The sequence below is a fragment of the Sprattus sprattus genome (genome assembly GCF_963457725.1).
Source record: "Sprattus sprattus genome assembly, chromosome: 15".
Taxonomy (NCBI): Eukaryota; Metazoa; Chordata; class Actinopteri; order Clupeiformes; family Clupeidae; genus Sprattus; species Sprattus sprattus.
The window spans coordinates 29,832,947-29,854,109 of record NC_137913.1 but is presented as its reverse complement, the minus strand read 5'-3'; the positions used below and the strand labels follow the sequence as shown (position 1 = coordinate 29,854,109).

General features: G+C 40.0%; 1 protein-coding gene across 1 annotated transcript in view; it reads right to left on the bottom strand.

Moving 5' to 3' along the window:
- Window positions 1-7,255: 7,255 nt before the first annotated feature.
- The window catches only part of c5 (complement component 5), a gene marked incomplete at both ends in the record, with an annotated part of 51,155 nt that continues 37,247 nt past the window's right edge, over window positions 7,256-21,163 (bottom strand). Inside the window, 13 exons of the mRNA XM_080852831.1 lie at window positions 7,256-7,391; window positions 8,006-8,144; window positions 8,286-8,369; window positions 8,598-8,687; window positions 9,358-9,441; window positions 12,750-12,855; window positions 13,186-13,260; window positions 17,937-18,039; window positions 18,702-18,741; window positions 18,824-18,917; window positions 19,044-19,106; window positions 19,603-19,755; window positions 20,143-20,348. Coding sequence (XP_080708957.1) covers window positions 7,256-7,391; window positions 8,006-8,144; window positions 8,286-8,369; window positions 8,598-8,687; window positions 9,358-9,441; window positions 12,750-12,855; window positions 13,186-13,260; window positions 17,937-18,039; window positions 18,702-18,741; window positions 18,824-18,917; window positions 19,044-19,106; window positions 19,603-19,755; window positions 20,143-20,348 — 1,373 coding nt within the window. The remainder of the gene's footprint in view (window positions 7,392-8,005; window positions 8,145-8,285; window positions 8,370-8,597; window positions 8,688-9,357; window positions 9,442-12,749; window positions 12,856-13,185; window positions 13,261-17,936; window positions 18,040-18,701; window positions 18,742-18,823; window positions 18,918-19,043; window positions 19,107-19,602; window positions 19,756-20,142; window positions 20,349-21,163) is intronic.

Genomic DNA, 21,163 nt, shown 5'->3' with positions numbered 1-21,163 from the left:
CCTGTCGACAAGCTGAACAAAGGTGGAAGAAAGACCATCTTACTGTTTCTTTTGACATTTTTAAAAATGCATTGGTGACTTATCAGGCAGCAGCCAAAAAAGCCAGAGCCAAACATTTCTCTGATATTATAAATAAACATTCCCATTGACCCCAAATTCTGTTTGGTACCATAAACTCCATTATCAACCCCCATGTATCCCCAGATGCTGATGCATCCACTGACATCCGTGAAAAATTCTTAAAATTTTTCACTGAGAAAATTGAAAACATCAGATCCCAGTTTAGCCCCTCCCCATCTGACATTACGCCTGGCTGTTCAGGTGCTACAGTCATTTTTAACACATTCAAACAAGTTTCTTTAGAGGAGCTTAGGGAGATAGTCTTACATATGAAACCCACATCTTCCCCTCATGATGTTGTCCCCTCCCATATCATTAAGGACACTTTTGATACAGTTGGCCCGAGTATTCAAAACATCATTAACTCCTGCCTAGCTTCAGGCACAGTCCCTTTATGTTTTAAGCATGCGGTCGTCCAGCCTCTGCTTAAAAAACACAACCTGGATGCTAAGTGTCTAAAAAATGATCGCCCCATTTCTAAGCTTCCTTTTATTTCTAAAGTGATGGAAAAAGTTGTCCTGTCACAACTGCAACCTTTTTTAGATTTAAATGAAATATTAGAACCTCTTCAGTCAGGCTTTAAAACTCTCCATAGCACTGAAACAGCTTTGTTAAAGGTGACAAATGATCTGTTACTCACATTAGATTCTGGTGAAAATGCTATCCTGGTTTTATTAGACCTTAGTGCTGCCTTTGATACTGTGGATCATAACACTCTTCTGACCCGCCTTGAATAGTGGGTTGGCATTAAAGGCACAGCCCTCGAATGGTTCAGCTCCTATCTGAAACATAGGACTTTCTCAGTATCCATCAGTCAGTTCTTTTCATCCACTGCTCCTGTCTCCTATGGGGTCCCACAAGGGTCCATCCTTGGACCAGTCCTCTTCGGCCTGTACATGCTCCCGCTAGGGAACATTATCAGGAAACATGACATCTCATTCCACCTCTATGCAGACGACTCTCAGCTGTATCTTCCACTGAAGTCTAAGGACTCTTTACAACCTCTCCTGGACTGTCTGGAGGATATTAAAGGCTGGATGGCAACTAACTTCCTTCAGTTAAACAGCAATAAGACAGAAGTCATGATCTTTGGCCCTCCCAAATCAAAACACACTCTTATCAGCAACCTAGATCACCTTGAACCTTTTGTTAAGTCCCATGCTAGAAACCTTGGTGTTATCCTTGATTCAGAGCTTTGTCTTGACAAGCAAATTTGTGCTGTTGTCAAAAACAGTTTTTACCAGTTACGAGTAATTGCCAAAATCAAACCTTTCCTGTCTCCTTAAGACCTTGAAAAAATCATCCATGCCTTCATTACATCACGGCTGGACTATTGTAATTCCCTATACATAGGCCTACCCCAGTCCCTACTAAACCGCCTTCAGATGGCCCAAAACGCAGCTGCAAGACTGCTGACAGGCACTAAAAAACCCGACCACATCACACCAGTTCTTGCCTCCTTGCATTGGCTTCCTGTTAATTTTAGAGTTCAGTTCAAGGTTTTACTGATTGTTTTTAAAGCTCTTAATGGGCAGGCCCCCAGTTACATTTCTGACCTTATCCATCCACACCAAGCCCCCAGGTCTCTCAGATCATCTGGCAATGCTCTCCTCCATGTGCCTCGGTCAAGGCTCAAGCGAAAAGGTGACAGAGCCTTTACAGTTGCAGCGCCACGGCTGTGGAACCAATTGCCCCTGGACATTAAAAATGCTCCGTCAATCTTTGTTTTTAAGTCTAGGCTCAAAACTCACCTTTTCACTTTATCCTTCCCAGCTTCCTAACCCTCCGTCTGCTGCCCCATCTGTAACTCTGTATATGTCTCTTGTTGTCATTGCCGTCTCTGTTCCTGTTGTCATTGTGTCTGTTGTTCTGTCTGTCTACTGTTGCTCGTCTCATATTGTAATTATTTGTTTACTTATTTTTACTTTATTTTATTTATATCACTATTTTTTATGTACAGCACTTTGGTCAGTGAAAGCTGTGTTAAATGTGCTTTATAAATACATTTTACTTACTTACTTACTTACTAGATGAGACGTTGAATTGTCCATTTTGGTCAAGATTGCATTCAAATACTGTTTTTTAAGGGATGTTTAGACAATGTTACCCATGAATGTTATTATTCACACTGGCTATTTTGAGAATACATGTTATACATTGTAGGTAGTAAAATGGTGCAATAAATTGGAATGCCCAAATGTATGCAGCATAGAATTAATCAATACAATATTTCATTGCACTGCAATCCGGTACAGATGATGTAGGCTTAGTACAGCTCCATAAAACCTGAACCAATTACCTACATATTACAAATTAATTTCAGAACAAACAAATGGATTTCATGTACTTCTCAGTTATGTAATTTTGTTCATTAAGGCAATATTTTGAAATGCATTCAGGAAACTTAGAAATCCAGTGCAGATATAGTGCAGGTTGAGGAAGCAGCAGCTGGACCATCAGGGCTTCAGATGAGGTCTTACTCATGTTTGGGATATCCAAAATGAAGTGATGTAAAAATGTGGAGAACGTTTAGTTTTTTATTTAAACTAAGGTTTTATTATTCTTATTATGTTTAAATCAGATCCAAGTGGGGGGGGGGGGGCGGGGGGTCTGCCGGGCAGTGTCCCTATGCTGAGACCAAACCTTCGCCCTTGCTTTACAGATTAGTTAAATTAACTGAAGGTTAATAAATGTCACGTTTTCCTACTGTAGATGAACAATACTGGTATTGTATAAGTGGGCCATCAGTGGTACAGCAAGTAGAGAGGTTGTATGGGGGGTTCAGTGTTCCGAAAGCCCAATATTCCGAAATCTCAATATTCCGGAAAAAAAGTCCCCCTGGCATACTTTAAAACTAGTTTAAATTGCACAAAACACACACAGCATTTAATTTGCGCAGTAGAGCTGAGTCGCTCACCGGGCTATCACTTTTGTTAGGCAATATTTGTTAATTTAGCCTACTCTGGTTTTGAATATGGGGAACCATTCGTGCAAAGAAAATCACCGGCAGATTGTCGTTGGTTGTCATACAAGTATTTTTATCATCGCGATGCAAATGCCATGTGTGTATAACAATATTCTGAAATAAAGTTCATGCTAGTGAAATGAATGCATTTATATGTTTATGATTGTGTGTTCAATTCATTGGGATGTGCATGTGGATCACGTTGCTGTGCTCACAATCTCGGAACAGCAGGCTGTCGGAATAATGGGCTTTCGGAACATTGACATGGAACCGTATAGGGATCTGGGCCTCGTTTCCTGATAACGACGTATTTTAACGGCCTACGTGGATTTTCGCGACATCGTAGACTAAGTAACACTTTCTATTTACGTGCGTTTCCCAACCATCAACTTAAAGTCAGGTGCACGAGTGCAACGTGCACAAGTTCTTAAGTATCTCTTAGGAGCTGTTTACGTCACGTTAACCTGTTTACGTTAATTGCTGTGAAATTAGCTAGCCTATGCGTGCATAGAACGTGCACTGTGCACTGTGCACTGAATTCGGGGGCGGGGATAGTAACGCCATCTCCAGTCATCATTAATTCAAAGTTTTTAAAATTCCAAACCAAGACGTTGACAATGGAACAATTTTTTGTTGCGGAGAAACAATGGCGAAATAAACCATTTTTAATCAATAACTTCGTGTTGAATGTTAATTTGTTGACGGTAGAATTGTTTTATAAAAGCAATATAGCACTCGTGGGAGTGCGGCCGAGTGGCGTAGGCAACAACATGGGATTATCCCTTACCTACCCCACTCCCACTCGTGCTATATTGCTTAATTATTTCTATTTTGATGGGAATAGGCAGGTGAAACAATGACATTCTCATGATGTGCTATACACAGAAACATCCTTTGGATTTCTTCTATAATAGGCCGAACAACGCCCCTGGTGGATTGCATCACTAAGTGTGAAGTTACTACTGGTCCTGACCACACGTAGAATTCTTCTCAACGAAAGATACACTTAAGCTAAGTGCCGCGTCGGGAAACCCGTCTGCAACGTAGGATTCCTCTTACGAACGATTTCAAGTGCTTTTTAGGCTAAGTGCTCGTTCGGGAAACGAGGCCCAGAAGGTTGCTAGTTCGAGCCCCTGTTGATGTGTCGTTTAGCTGTTTTATAAATAGTTTTGAGCATCAAGTTCTCTTAAACATTGGACATTATTTGTCTGTGAGTAGATATTTCGTGTTAGTGCATTTAAAGCAGCACAGCGGATTAATAGTTATTCGCTAACGGTATGCTAGCAGCTAAAACTAACAAAATCTCTTAAAATGTGCTGACTTTGAGATTATGACAAACCAGTTACTCAACGACTGTCCTTTCACATACATCAAGCAAGTGCGACACAAGACAAAGCAAGACGGGAAATAAGCTACTTACTACTTCGACAGACAGTAAACATGTCGGGCTGCGGCAGGCAAAACTACAGAACGAAGTTTTATGCCTATTGACCCTGGTATGGCAATGGCACGGAGGCGATTCTCCATATTAAAAAGTCATTGTAGCGCCCCAATTTTTTCGAAGCTGTTATTTTAAGGTTAAACTGCTTATCCTAACCCTAATCCTGAAGTATAATTGTTACATTGTGTTACTTTCATGCCGTTTAGATAATTCAAAAATCACTTTGAATTCTGTTTGTAAATGTGATAAGAGAATTCGGTATTTAGTTTATGCTAGCTCGCGTGAAAGATATTTCTTCATGTCTCTCCCCCCCCCCGGAATTACTCTCTGAAATGTTACCATGTATTGCCCCCCATGTATTCACAACTAGCAGGTGTATACACACACAGTAACCATTTTGGGGATAGTGGTGGTGTTCACCCTTCTGTACAGTTCCTCCCCAGAAGTATACTAAAATGTGTTTTTTGTTTTGTTTTTATTTTAATTTTAAATTGGCCAGATGGACTAAGCCAATTTTTGCAGAGGCAGGCACCTGCTTGCGAAAGGACGCCTGAACTTTGAACTTTGTAAGTAACCTACACAACTAGTAGGCCTACTATTGTTGCTGTTTTTGTTATTGTTATTATTATTAGCAATTATTACTTTCATAATCACATCACATTATTACTACTAATTGTAATCAGTAGCCTAGTATTATATTTTGAATGTGACCTACATAATTCACCTTTGTTTTACTGTGGTTCTACACACCGTTATTTAATTAATGTGTTATGAATAAGTATGACTGACTGTTCCGGGATCGTGGTCCCTTTAAATATACAATGATGATGATGTCGTTGCTTGTTTGGTCACGGTTCAACGCCATCTTGTTTATCGGTTTTATGATATGTAAAATTAAACGAGACACACACTTCACTTGTGTGCTCAACTCGAGAAATTGCCTTTGGTGTTTTAATGCAATTTCCATAATAGCTTGTTTTCTTAAAGAAGTTCAACCACATTCATGATCATTTTACTTATTATATTAAACACCGCTTGTCTGGCTATACATTATGCTTGAATACAGGTGAAGGGACACCTCACCCTTCGCAATTCCTGATATCCAGGGAGAACCAATAGATCCTGCTGACTGGCCAGCCCTCTGTGATGCGGTAAGGACAGAGTTAGTTTGCGAGGGCCATACCAGACCAGTCCAGACTTTACATTTCCAAAAAGAGATGATGGGAGAAGCTGCCACCATCACCACTTCTATAGGAAATTAGTAAATGGGGAGAAAATCAAGAGAAGCTGGTATATTCAATGAAAACCAATACCCAGAAACAACTGTTCATCTTCTATTATTTGAGATGGGGATTTAACTACTAAGAACTTCAATCTTTTAATTTTGTAGGGGTACATAGTATCCATAAAAGCACTTTTGTTTGTAGAGGATAGGGTATAGAGGGTCATCATTTGCTTAAATGTCCTTACAGGTGCTTGTTTTAAACAGTTTATGGATTTGCACAGTTTATGGAGTTAATTTCATCCTAAAACGAAAGCAGTGCCTAAATGGTGCCTTTTTTTAAAAACACAAAACGACGATTGATGACATAAGAAAGGCTTTTTTTATTGCCAAGGCATTTATTTTCAATATATTAACTGTTTAAAAGTATACTATAAATATAAATACATACAAAACACTTGGCTTCAAACTACAGCTTCAAACTTTTTAACTTCAAACTATGAACATTATAGTAACTGTAAACAACAGTTTATAGTATACTTAAATAATTATAAATAAATAAAAAAACACACACACACTCTGTACACACTACAGCTTCAAAATTATTTTGCAAAATTATGAGCGTATTTGCCTTTGGAGTCAAAAATGTATTATTTAGTTTGCATTTATTTCATGAAATTTCACCATTTTCTGGTTTGTTTATACCTATATTTTCTATCTTGTTTGTAGTTAATCTTGTTACTTGAGCACACTGAGTACGAGAAAATGTACTGCCCCTTTAATAGATTAGGTAAAATTTAGCTGCCTGTCATCTCCGTCTATTTTTCAGTCTGAGGTTGCTGATCTGCCATTGACTCTTGCCTTCTCTCCCCTCTTTACACGAAATTGTTTTGTTGTATTTGCTGAAAGTCGCGATGTTTGAATCTTTTGGTGAGAAATACAGCCACACTTTTGACCGTTTACCTTTCGGTATTTCTCTGCCCAGCAACAAAATACTAAATAATTCATACAGATTATACTTACGCCACTAACTTTACTGCTAGTTAGCCATCGCTAGTTTTCTACACCATTTTACGTAAGTTTCATTAATTTAGCTGCATGATTTGTTGCTGTTTTTTTTCTCCAATCGGCTCAGAGACCGAAAGGAAGCACCGAAATCTGCGTGACATTTCGGTCCGGGTAGGTACCGGTTGTATAGGAACCGGTGCCATATTGGAACTGGTTCTCGGTGCCCAACCCTAGTGTGTGTAGGGGGGCACAAAACTCAATCTCCCCAAGGGCAACCAAAGGGCTAGAGCCGGCCCTGAACACACATACACTCACACACACACACACACACACACAAACACACACAATATTTTGTCTGTAAATGAATGTATTAATTTCTTTTTACAGGGAAACAATCATTCCATTTCATATCATATCATAGGTAAACATCTGTGAGCTTTTGTGAGTACTATGTTTATCCACAGGTCCTATAGGGTCTGTGTTCACATGACTGGTTCCCTCAGCATCCATCAATGAGAATTTTGTAAGTGAAGTCATCAAGCACTCTGAGGTAGTTGGTGCAGGCGCTCTCCGCACAGGCTGGTCTGTTTGGCCATACGTCCACCTGTGCCTGGGAGTCCAGTGGGAACTTATACCTGAAAAAGAGTGCAGCCAGACACGTGAACCTGTTACACCTCTATGGTCAAGAACAACTGCCATTTTCCTGAGACACTCTCTAAGTGTTTGAGTTGTACGTTTGTTAGATCTTCAATCTGTGGGTTGATCAAAGCTAAAATCTACAGACGTTAACAGCTGCATTTTAACAGGCTGCTTTGTAATAGTACGACTATTAAATACAAATCAAATATAGAGCAGAAAACTACTACACTGGCCAGGTGATGGCTTGGTGTTTGTGTGGACAGTGTGTTAGGGTTAGGGTCAGGGTTAGGTGATTTCCTGGTTTCTGTGTGGTCAGTGTGTTAGGGTTAGGTGATTTCTTGGTGTCTGTGTGGTCAGTGTTAGGGGTTATGTGTAAGTCAGGGTCAGGGTTAGGTGATTTCTTGGTGTTTGTATGGTCAGTGTGTTAGGGTTAGGGTCAAGGTTAGGTGATTTCCTGGTTTCTGTGCGGTCAGTGTGTTAGGTTTGGACCCTAAGATTTTAATTTCGTAGTTTACTTTTGAATGGTCAACTCCTGTAAAAATGTGTGCTGCTGGATGTGCGGACGCACTCTTTTAAACTTATTGTGTGTCACTAAAGTTCCTCTCCCCACCTGAAGGAGCGATGCTGTCGTATCTGCATGACCTCAGTCCCCATCACCAGGAACTGCTGGCCTGCCTCCAACTGTGTGGAGCTGCACGTGGCCTTCTTCACTAACTCCACCTCCGAGTCGATCTTTATGTCCTCCGCCCCTGTGGGAAGGGAAGAGCAGATACGAGCCTTCTTGATCACGTCTGAATCAGTGGCTGGTCCAGATACAGTCAAGCTAGGTCACGACAACTGGAGATGACCAATCATGTGAGACTGTTTTCAAGCTGTAACCAGAGTCTTACCTTTTTTGAAGACATCCTGTACTTTAGCTTTGTACGTCACAAAATCTCCCTCGACTTCACTCAACTCAACGATGACCTTAAATGCTGAAAGAGAATAGACAGTGCAATACAGTATGTCCATTCTACTGCTACGGACCCCTCACCTCTCTTGACATATGGACCAGAACATTAGACTCGAGAAAATTAGACCAGAATATAGATTTTAGACTCTCCAGCATGATTCTACTATTACTACAACAACAGCAGCAACAACATCAACAGTACATGTAATAACAGCATTCATTCATACATAAGTTTAATATTATAGCTTACCATATTTGACACTGTCCTTGCACATGTCTTTCTGTAGTGAGTCAGCGGTGATGCTGGGGTCCATAGTGGATCTGAAGATGCAGCATTCCGCTAAATGTACATAGAAGATTGGATGACAATTTCAATCTAAGGACCCTAAACTCAGCCATTAACTGTGTTTTAGACAATCTGTGTGTGAGATGAGTATGTGTCTGTGTGGGCATGAGTGGAAGTGTCCGTGTTTGTGTGTGTTTTGCATGTGTGTGTGTGTGTGCATGAGTGGAAGTGTGTGTGTTTGTGTGTGTTTTGCATGTGTGTGTGTGTACATGAGAGGAAGTATGTGTGTTTGTGTGTGTTTTGCATGTGTGTGTGTGTGCATGAGAGGAAGTGTGTGTGTTTGTGTGTGTTTTGCACGTGTGTGTGTGCATGAGAGGAAGTGTGTGTGTTTGTGTGTGTTTTGCATGTGTGTGTGTGTGCATGAGAGGAAGTGTGTGTGTTTGTGTGTGTTTTGCACGTGTGTGTGTGCATGAGAGGAAGTGTGTGTGTTTGTGTGTGTTCTGTGTGTGTGTGTGTGCGCATGAGAGGAAGTGTGTGTGTTTGTGTGTGTTTTGCACGTGTGTGTGTGTGCATGAGAGGAAGTGTGTGTGTTTGTGTGTGTTTTGCAAGTGTGTGTGTGCGCATGAGAGGAAGTGTGTGTGTTTGTGTGTGTTCTGTGTGTGTGTGTGCGCCTGAGAGGAAGTGTGTGTGTTTGTGTGTGTTCTGTGTGTGTGTGTGTGTATACCTGCCATGCAGTGGCACTGGTCGTTTTCACACAGCCTCAGTAGCTTGCGCTCCTGCGGGTAGTAAACCTGAGAGCAGGTGCTGTCTATAGGAGACAGCCAGAGAAAGCATTCAGCATTGGCTGTGCAAAACTAACCCCCAAACCAGTAGATTGACATCATATCTACAGTACAGAGATTCTGAGATATGATTTTACTCGGGTGTATAGCACGGAGGCATAATATACACTGTAAAAAAAACTGGCATCGTTTTTACAGGAAAATTCTGGCAGCTGAGTTGCCAGAGCAATCCTGTAAAGAATACATCCACCTGTAAATCTCTTTACAGAGCAGCATGTACATTTAACATTTTAAACCTGTATATTCAACATTGGATTTGAGCAGTATTTACGTCACTGCTATGTTATATTGGAAGTTTGTTCAGTAAATGTAACATTTTAAGCATGTTCATTCAACATTGAACTTAAGCTATATTTACATCACTGCTATGCTACACTGTAAAACAAATCCTGTTGTTTTCACTGGAAAAAACTGGCAGCTGTGGTTGCCAGAATAATTCAGTAAATAATACTGCCAAACCGTAACCATCTTCACAGAGCAATATTTATCTTTAACAGTTTATAGTGTATAATATAACATTGTAAACCAGTACATTTAACATTGGATTTATGTTGATTTTTGCATGACCATTATGCTATAAAACCAGTTATTTCAGTAAAATGTACATGATGTCTATTGTACATCAAAATCTCCTTAAATTTCACTGAGAAATACCAAGCAAACAACATTATTGAACTGCTTGAGTCTCATTATAACACTATTATTCAACTGTTTTTTCATGCAGATCCCCTACAAAGTTCTTTATAAAATAAGATACTTTAATGTATTAATAACAGTTGGGAACAGGGCCTTAACTGAAGGGTGGTCAAACCTGGGCCCTCGGTTCTTGGGGGCCCGTAGACATGTTATGTCTAAATTGATGCCATCACCATCTCATGCTGCGTCTGCCAGTCTATGACTCCAGTTTCTGCAGCATAAATACAGAGAAGAACTGGTAATGCTTATAAAATAGTGTGTAATGCTAGCTAGAGACTTGAAAAGGTAAACGTATCTCCATCATGGTAGGTATTATTTTTGGTAAAAATAGGAACAATCTATAACAAAATGAACAAGTTCTTATATTCTTTGGTGTTTTTGTCATTTAAAGATTTGCAATGATTTCTGGGTAATATGTATGTTGTTGTCCAGTGACGAGACAATACGATATAGCTCGTTTAGGCGCAAAATCTGTTGACTTTACACAGCAGGCCTGCAAGCCGCAACGATGCCTTAGAAACATAAAAGTGGTGATGCATGATTGCTTTTTCAATGGACAGGATAGCCAGACCATTCAGCCTCTCCTGCTCCTCAGGTAGGTCTTAATGAGTTTCAATTTGGAAAAGGGTCGCTCTGCTGTTGCCACTGTCAGCATCTTGGCAAATTGAGAGACTAGCTATATCGTACCGTCTCGTCACATGAACAAACATACATATTACCCAGCAATCATTGCAAATCTGAAAATGACAAAAATACCAAAGAAAATAATAACTTTTTCATTTCATTGAATGTTTTTTTTTTAAGTTTCTATAGTGTATGTAAGTTACGCATATCATTTATTTTATAGATTGATACTATTTTTCCCACAAATAATACCCACCACGATCGAGAAAACTTTACCTTTTCAAGGGATTATATAACATTTGCCACCATGTTAAAGGGAATATTAGTTCTTCACTGGACACAACTGTGTCTGAGTGGTGGAAACTGCGGCACCCCCTTCAATTAAGGCCCTGGTCCAAACTGTTATTAATGCATTTGAATACATTATATTATAAAGAACTTTATATGGGAATCTACATTGAAGATCAGTTGAATAACAGTGTTATAATGAAACTTAAGCATTTCTCAGTGAAATTGAATGGAATTTCATGTACTATATAGACAACAACTGGATGTACATTTTACTGAAATAATTGGCAAAATCAGCATAAATCCAATGTTAAATTTACTGGTTTACAATGTTATGTTCTGTGAAGATGGTTACAGTTTGGCCGTATTTTTTACAGAATTATTCTGGCAACTCAGCTGCCAGATTTTTCCTGTAAAAACAACAACAAAGAAATACTTTAAAATGAACAGTTGTATTTCGTTTAGTATTTTAACACCACCATGTTGTAATTCAAACTGCATTGCATTGCTTCTTGTAATATAGTTTTTCATCCCGAAAATTACAGCCATATGGCGTTTCTAAAAAGAAATATGCATAATCTTACTTTAAAATTAACATTTACATTTCGTTAAGTATTTTAACACCACCATGTTGTAATTTAAACTGCATTGCATTGCTTCTTGTATTACAGTTTTTCTTCGTGTAAATTACATTTCTGTAAAGAAATATGCATATTCTTACTTTAAAATTAACAGTTATATTCCGTTTAGTATTGTACCAAAAAATGTTGTGAAATAAGCAATACTCTATTGTATTTCTATTTGCAGTTTTTTGATGTCACGATTTTACGCCATTTCACTGTTAATTTTAAGCACATTTTTTACAAATGAAGAGAGTGATGGATCACCACTCCGATTTATTTCAATGGCCAATGCTATGGTAGCTACTTCAGCCTAGGAAAAAGAAAATCAACTGTCGACATCTTTTACGGTTATATGGTACTCAGTTTTCAGACCAAAACTACAAAAAGCCAATCGCCTGACCTGCAAACGGTACATCACCAATGACCACAATGACCAAAAATCCTAAACCAGGGGTTTTCAACTGGGGGTTTCAACCTGGTGGTCCGGCATTGCAGGGGGTCCGTGACATGAGCCAAGTGATCAGTTCACCATTGAATTTTTTTATTTTTATATATTTGCTTTGATATTTCAACACATTTCCAGATTACTCTTGAATATCGTTAACATTTTGAAGAAATTACACTGACAAGTGCAACAGGCGGAATATGTGCGCGGGGAGGGGGCGTGTCGACGGCGGTTAGTGATCTACCCTGATAATTTCACATATTTAAGTGTTATAGGCAGAATTTCTGTGCGGGGGAGGGGGCGTGGCGGCGGCGATGGTTACAAAACATGCACACGCGTGCAGGCACATCAGTGTCTAGAATGGTGGTCCCTGGGACAAAACCAGTTGGAAACCTCTGCCCTTGACTAATTGGCCACACAGGCACATGATTGAAACCAGCCTTTGGAAAACATACTTCCTGGACATCTACTGGCACCAAAACAGCTGATGTGAACTGACTGAGGCTAACCCTCCACACCCTATACACACTGGATTAGCCTGGCTAGCATACCTGGTGTATACTAACCCATACACAATGGATAAGCCCGGCTAGCATACCTGGGTCGCGATATTCATAAACTTTGAACAGGGAGCCGCTGGCCATGCCTGTGGAGAAGAGTTCCTGAATACGGAATCCCACACAGAATGGCTGGGCTGAGGGCACCTGTGAAAGGTCATAATTAGACCAATCAGCCATCATCAGACAGCTATGAGTCATCACCTTCACATTGCATTTATTCATTTAGGTAAGGTAAGGCAAGGCAAGTTTATTTATATATATTATCACGCCCAAACCCATGACCTCGGTGCTCTATCTGTCAAGCAATTATGCAGTTTGTGTTTATACTCAAGCCAATTAATAGGTGAAAATGTGAGATTTTAGAAACAGCAACTACAATAAGAAGTAATGTATACTGAAACCAATGGGCAGCATGTTACACATAATGGGCTGTGTAGTTAAATCTTTGTGGAAATCACATTAAATCACACATACTGAGTCCAGCTGGATGATGATTTTGTCCCTGTCCATTTCATAATTGGAGATGAGAGATTCAAAGCCATCCTGCATCTGTGGAAGAGAGTCAGTTCCAAGCACATCACATTAATCACAGTTGGACTCATCAGACACAGTTAATCACAACCATCACCGTTCAACACATCACCAGATACAGTTAATCACAACAGCCAAAGTGCATGTCAGCATTCACAACTAATTACTGCTACACTGTAAAAAAATTGCTTAAAATTAACAGTGAAATGGCGTAAAATCGTGACATCAAAAAACTGTAGTATTGCTTATTACACAACATTTTTTGGTACAATACTAAACGGAATATAACTGTACATTTTGAAGTAAGAATATGCATATTTCTTTATATGGGTGTAATTTACACGAAGAATAACTGTAATACAAGAAGCAATGCAATTACAACTTGGTGGTGTTAAAATACTTAACGAAATATCAATGTTAATTTTAAAGTAAGATTATGCATATTACTTTTTAGAAACGACATATGGCTGTAATTTTCAGGATGAAAAACTGAATTACAAGAAGCAATGCATTGCAGTTTGAATTACAAGATGGTGGTGTCAAAATACTAAACGAAATACAACTGTTAATTTTAAAGTATTTCTTTGTTGTTGTTTTTACAGGAAAAATCTGGCAGCTGAGTTGCCAGAATAATTCTGTAAAAAATACGGCCAAACCGTAACCATCTTCACAGAACATTGTAAACCGGTAAATTTAACATTGGATTTATGCTGATTTTGCATAACCGTTATGCTATAAAACCAATTATTTCAGTAAAATGTAAATCCAGTTGTTGTCTATAAAGTACATGAAAACCCATTCAATTTCACTGAGAAATGCTTAAGTCTCATTATAACACTGTTATTCAACTGATTTTCAATGTAGATTCCCCTATAAAGTTCTTTATAATATAATGTATTCAAATGCATTAATAACAGTTTGGACCAGGGCCTTGATTGAAGGGGGTGCAGCAGTTGCACTTGGGGGCCCGTAACCTTCCCCCCTTAAACTGTGTCTGTCAGAAGTCTCTGACTCCAATTTCCACCACTCAGATAATGGGTCGGGAACCTATGGCTCGCGAGCCACCACTGGCTCTTTTGCTGACGGCCGGGGATCTTGGACGAATTGGGTTGGAGAAAAATACGGAGAAAAAAAATCAAGTGTAATCAAGGGATCAGCCTAGGCCTAGTAGAAGGCTTAAATAACAATCAATACTAGTTATATTAAAATGACAAGGCTTCGTGGCAAATACGTAGGTCTATCTGAATTATTTAATTTAACTCTCCACCTCACTTGACTCCGTAACCAGCCTGCAAAATATTGTTACATTCGCGGCTGGTTGCCATGCCAATATCTAACAAAATCACAGATTTCCCTTAATTTCCGTCAAGTTGATAGGCTAGAGAAAAATATCGAAAAGGAAAAAAACTTATTGTGCATCCCTGGTGTTTCTATGGGTGATTTTGAAATAGAGGTTGCCGACCTGACCTCGTCTGGCATCTGGGTGGGCAAGTTCAAATCACTGAACGATCAGCTGGAAGGAATCGCACGCCAGCGAGCACAGCTTGCGAGCGAACACAAGTGGACTGACATGGGAAAGCTTCCATCTCAAGACGAATTGCTTCTAAAAACTTGGAATGAACTGCCCATTACATATTGCACATTGCAATATGTTAGTATTGCTGTGTTACTCCATGTTCGGTTCCACTTATGCATGCGAGAAATCTTTCTCTCATATGAAAAATATAAAGACGAAGCTGCGCTCACGTTTAAACGACGAGAGCCTCAATGCTTGCATGAAGCTTCACCTCACTGAATATGAGCCAGACTACAAGGCCATCAGCAAGTCTATGCAGCACCAGAAGTCGCATTAATCTCTGGTAGGCCTAATGTTCAATTTCGAGTGTTGTGTTGTCAACGTTGTTAACTTAATGTCGTTGTTACGCTGTAACGTTGTTAACTTCTGTCATTTCCCATTGCCATTTACATTTCAAGTTACTAGTACAATAACTATTAAAACTAATAGAAAATGTATTTAAAAAACTCTGTTGAATAAAAGTAACTGTTAGTTAAATATCCAAACTTTTTCTTGTCACTGTCTTTTTAAAAATGGTAAAAGTGGCTCTCCAGACAAAAAAGGTTCCCGACACCTGACTCAGACACAGTTGTGTCCAGTGAAGAACTGATGCTACTTTTTTCAAGCTGGCAAATGTTATATAATCCCTTGAAAAGGTAAAGTTTTCTCGATCATGGTGGGTATTATTTGTGGGAAAAATAGTAACAATCTATAAAATAAATGATTTGCGTAACTTACATACACTATAGAAACTTAAAAAAAAAACATTCAATGAAATGAAAAAGTAATTATTTTCTTTAGTATTTTTTTTTTGTATTTTTGTCATTTTCAGATTTGCAATGATTGCTGGGTAATATGTATGTTTGTTCATGTGACGAGACGGTACGATATAGCTAGTCTCTCAATTTGCCAAGATGCTGACAGTGGCAACAGCAGAGCGACCCTTTTCCAAATTGAAACTCATTAAGACCTACCTGAGGAGCAGGAGAGGCTGAATGGTTGGCTATCCTGTCCATTGAAAAAGCAATCATGCATCACCACTTTTATGTTTGAAAGGCATCGTTTCGGCTTGCAGGCCTGCTATGTACAGTCAACATGTCGGTCTTGACGTTTGCGCCTAAACTAGCTATATCGTATTGTCTCGTCACTGGACAACAACATACATATTACCCAGAAATCATTGGAAATCTTTAAATGACAAAAATACCAAAGAATATAAGAACTTGTTCATTTCATTGAATCTTTTTTTAATAGTTTCTTTAGAGCAGACCTGGGCAAAGTGCGGCCCCAGGGCCATTTGCGGCCCTTGGCTGTCCCTGACCGGCCCGCGGAGGTCAATGGTAAATTAGGATTCAAACGTTAAACAATAAAAATTGATACAACTATTAATTTGTATACAATGCATTGCAAGCTTGCCCTTGTGTGCGTGTGTGCGCCATGTGTATTGATCGTCTGGGCACAACTTTAATACTGCAAAAACATGCTAATTTGTCATGCTGAATTGAGTTCAGCCTATTGGTCTGGCCCTCCACAACAGTCCCACTATCTCATTTGGCCCCTTGGGGAAATGAATTGCCCAGCCCTGCTTTAGAGTATGTAAGACAAGCATATCATTTTGATATAGATTGTTACTATTTTTACCACAAATAATACCTACCATGATGGAGATACGTTTACCTTTTCAAGTCTCTAGCTAGCATTACACTCTCTCTTGAATGCATTACCAGTTCTTCTCTGTCTTTATGCTGCAGAAACTGGAGTCATAGACTTCTGGCAGACGCAGTATAAGAGGGTGATGGCATCAATTTAGACATAACATGTCAATGGGCCCCCAATAATCGCGGGCCCAGGTTTAACCACACCTGCTGCACCCTTCAGGAAAGGCCCTGTCCCCAACTGTTATTAATACATTAAGATATCTTATTTTATAAAGAACTTTTTAGGGGATCTGCATGAAAAATATAGTTGAATAATAGTGTTATAATGAGACTTAAGCAGTTAAATAATGTTGTTTGCTTGGTATTTCTCAGTGAAATTGAAGGGGATTTGATGTACATTATAAACTGTTAAAGATACATATTGCTCTGTGAAGATGGTTACGGTTTGGCAGTATTATTTACTGAATTATTCTGACAACCACAGCTGCCAGTTTTTTCCAGTAAAAACAACAGGATTTGTTTTTCAGTGTAGCATAGCAGTGACTTGTCCAATATAACATAACAGTGACGTAAATACTGCTCAAATCCAATGTTGAATATACAGGTTTAAAATGTGAAATGTACATGCTGCTCTGTAAAGAGATTAACAGGTGGATGTATTCTTTACAGGATTGCTCTGGCAACTCAGCTGCCAGAATTTTCCTGTAAAAACGATGGCAGTTGTTTTACAGTGTAGGGCAGTTCAACTCATCTGTCAGTATTAAGACAACTTTACTTAACAGATGAGTTCTTGGGGTTATTTTGTAGTTAATGGTGAGGTCCTCCCTTCTGATGAAAGGTTGATATTTGAGCTCAATACCCAATGAATGTACATTTATTGATTGGCTGGAATAGTGTATGGCTCGGTCTGAGCCACTGTGTTTGTTTCCCATTTACAGAGCCAGGACTGTGCACTAACACCAGTTTTTTAAAATGTCAACATATTTTGTATGTGGTATACAAGGTGTGGCTATTAAATATTGAGACTGTTATTGTTTTCTTCACCACAATTACAGCATTAGTCTTATTATTTATTAGCCATACCTCATATTAGGCAGATATGCTCCATGGAGTAACTGTCTATGGAATCAGTCAAGTGTTGAAGTAATGTGGGGTCTCTAACTTTCACACACTGATGTTCTATACGGTATCCGTTAAGATTGTTATTTTTGCTGTTCTCCCGGATACTCTTGGAGATGTTCTAAGGGGTCTTTATCATTCACTTGTATGGGGTGTCTATCCCTCACTTACTGATGTTTTATTGGATACTCTTGGGGATGTTCTAAGAGGCCTCTATCTTTCACACACTGACGTTCAGTTGGATCACTGGGAATCGGTGGGATGCTCATTTGGAGGTTGTGTGTGTGTGTGCGTGCGTGCGTGCGTGCGTGCGTGCGTGCGTGCGTGCGTGCGTGCGTGTGTGTTTGGTATGTCTCTCTCACCATGTCCAGGTCCTCCTGTAGGGCGCTTACCCCTGTAGGCAGCTGGATCTCCATGACAGTGTGACTAGCCTCTGTGTACACCTCATTCTCCTCTGGCTTGTACCTGTCCACAGCACACACACACACACACACACACACACACAGAGATTGGCCATTCACACACACACACACACATACAGTTTGGCCATTCACACACACACACACATTGTATTTGGCGTGCATCCAAAACATTTGCAGTGTATTACATTCTGTGATCTTTAAACCTTAACATCATGAGATATTGGCTAGTGAAGTGCTGGATTTTTTGGTTGAACATTATTCACTAGGGCCTTCTTCTCAAAATAGTCGTAAAGAGCAAGGATCATGCGCCTGATAGAGGCCAACTTGCCATAATGAAATCATAATCTTTGGTGAAATGGTTGTCGAACTATTGCCCAAAAAGTGCTTTGAGCCTACCCCACTTCAGGGGGGCGCTAGCACGACAGGACACAACCACCTAGGGACACAAACCTCCTATTGCGTATCAGCCATATGGGACTACAATCATGTAGCGATTGGTGTAGTCTAAGTATATGATATCATTCAACAAAAGTTGTTGGGGAAAAAACAGCTGAAAAAAAAAAACCTTTCACAAACACTACATGGTGGATCTGTGGATCTCTAATTTGGTACAGAACCAAGGGAACCACACCAAATCCGATCTGGTAATCAGCTATGTGGCTTTATAAGGCTTGTGAGACATTGACCGGGCGAGGATTGACTTACCTGACACAGGCAATAATGCGCGATAATAGCTCCATATAGTCTGCAAACAGAAGTTCGCATATTTATTAGCCTTAAGTACATTTTCAGAGGAACATAAAGACAGAAAGGACTATAAGACCTACCAGTGGAACCTGGGTTACGTGGTTTAATCTCAATGGAAATGTCAAAGTGGCAGAATTCACTGTCGTCTGTCATTTTGTAATAGACCGTTTTAAGCTATTAAACAGAAAAAAAAATTATGTAAAACATCTGTTGGGAAGACGTAGCCTGTATAACATTGAGGAGTTTGTTTAAAAAGAATATGTGTAATTTCTATTTTGTATTTAAATGTCGGCCACTCACATTAGCGACCGACACTCCTGTGCTCAAGCCTGTTGACAGGAGGATGTCGTCATTTTTCGTCACCTGAAAAAGACCCTATGAGCTTCAGTTTTCAGAAGCCATACAGATCTACAACAGATCTAGTTCTGCACCAGCTACTGTCTGGGTTGTGGGAGCTCAGTTACTAAATCAACTACCTGAAGCCTAACTAACACAGGGGCATCTTGATGTTAGGATAATATATTTCCAAATAAGCCAGAATTTATATTCCTGTGTTTACTTTAAAACAAGGATAACCTATTTTCTTGCCTGTTGTAAGGCATGAGAGAGTGCCCTTTGTTTTTTTGTCAAACTGACTGCATGTGACATGCCTAACAAACAATATGCATGCCTATGGGCTAGTTTGAACAGTCCGCTAATTTTATTAAGTAAACCGCCTGCTTAAACAGTGTCATTCTGGTGAATGTTGTAAATATGTGATGTGCTGCAAACATAATAATGTTTATAAATAAAGAAATATTTGTCTGATTTGGCTTCAGATAAAATAGTTTTTTAAATAAATACATATAGTTTATCTTACCATTATGGGCTTTCCAACAGGTCGGCTGTCTGTGAGCGTGATGTAGTCCAAGTGTCCTTTGGTCCTGTACGCTGCTTTGATGTCCATGTTCAAGTTGGCATCTTTGGTCAGGATGCTGTACTTGGCCAGAGCCTCCAGGGTGAGTATGGTGTCCTATCAGTTAAGTAGAGTAAACTTAGCTTGGCTTTACCTGTATTTGGAGCACTGTGATTGATCAGCGGTGGTGAGTGCCTGATTCCTGTCGTTGCCTGTAAAGATTGGTCGCTTGGGTTGGGTGTTGGCCTGATTCTGATTGGTCGCTTGGGTTGGGTGATTGCCTGATTCTGATTGGTCGCTTGGGTTGGGTGATTGTCTGATTCTGATTGGTCGCTTGGGTTGGGTGGTTGCCTGATTCTGATTGGACGCTTGGGTTGGGTGATTGCCTGATTCTGATTGTTCACTTGTGTTGGGTGGTTGCCTGATTCGATTGGTCGCATGCTCTGGGTGTTGGCCTTTTGCGGTTCACTGATGCCTGTTGCTTGACTCTGATTGGCTGCCTACCTGTGTGGAGTAGAACCCTCCTCCGTAGCGCTGGTCCTGGGTGAGCCAGGTAAGGATGGGTTTGATGTAGGAGACCTGTCCCCTGAGGAGTGCGGTCAACAGCACGTAGACGGTCGTCTCCACTGTCTCAGCCGAGGTTTTATGAGGCTTCAGGGGGTTACGAGGCGACGAGTCTTCCTGCCAGTAGCGCACGAGAGGTGGGTTACCTGCGGCGACACACAGAGCCATGATCGAGAGGACAGCGCAACGCAATGCAACACAATGCAATGCAACACAACATAATGAAACACAACACAATACAACATAACACAACACAATACAATAAAACACAACACAATACAACAAAACACAACGCAATGCAACAAAACACAGCGCCACTCAACATGATACATCAGGTCATTTTGATTTGGTACAAAACACACACGTATGACAGATAAACATCTTTTGGGTCAATGTGGAGGTAAAGTACTCGATAAGTCATTGGGCCCTATCTTGCACCCAGCGCAATTGACACTGTCACCAACGCATGTATCATTGTTATTTTGCACCCGGCGCACAGCGGGATTTTCCCTCCAGAGGTGCGCGTCAAAATGAACTTGCGCCGAAATGGGCGGGGCGGAACAGAGAAGGCGTTTCTCAGGCGCAAGTCTTCCCTGGCGGTATTTTGCAGTTTCAAAACAACAGTGCGCCGTAGACCAGAAAAAACCTAGTCTAATGTCAGAGGCGCAATGTGTAGAGTCTGTGGCGCGTATTCAGACGCTATTTTAAGGGCGCGTGCTTGGCCGGACAGTAGGACCTATAGGCTACACTTTACTTCTCTCGTCTTCACGAGAGATTTACACCAATTTTGTGGCAATCCATATATAATTACAAGGAAAATAAAGTATTTACCACATGAGGAAATCATTGTGATATCCATATCCAAGATATTTTAAAAATAGGCTTACATCTAGCGTACACATTGACCCAAATGATTCAGGTTAATTGTAATGGCGGTTCAAACCAGACTGTTTTACACAAC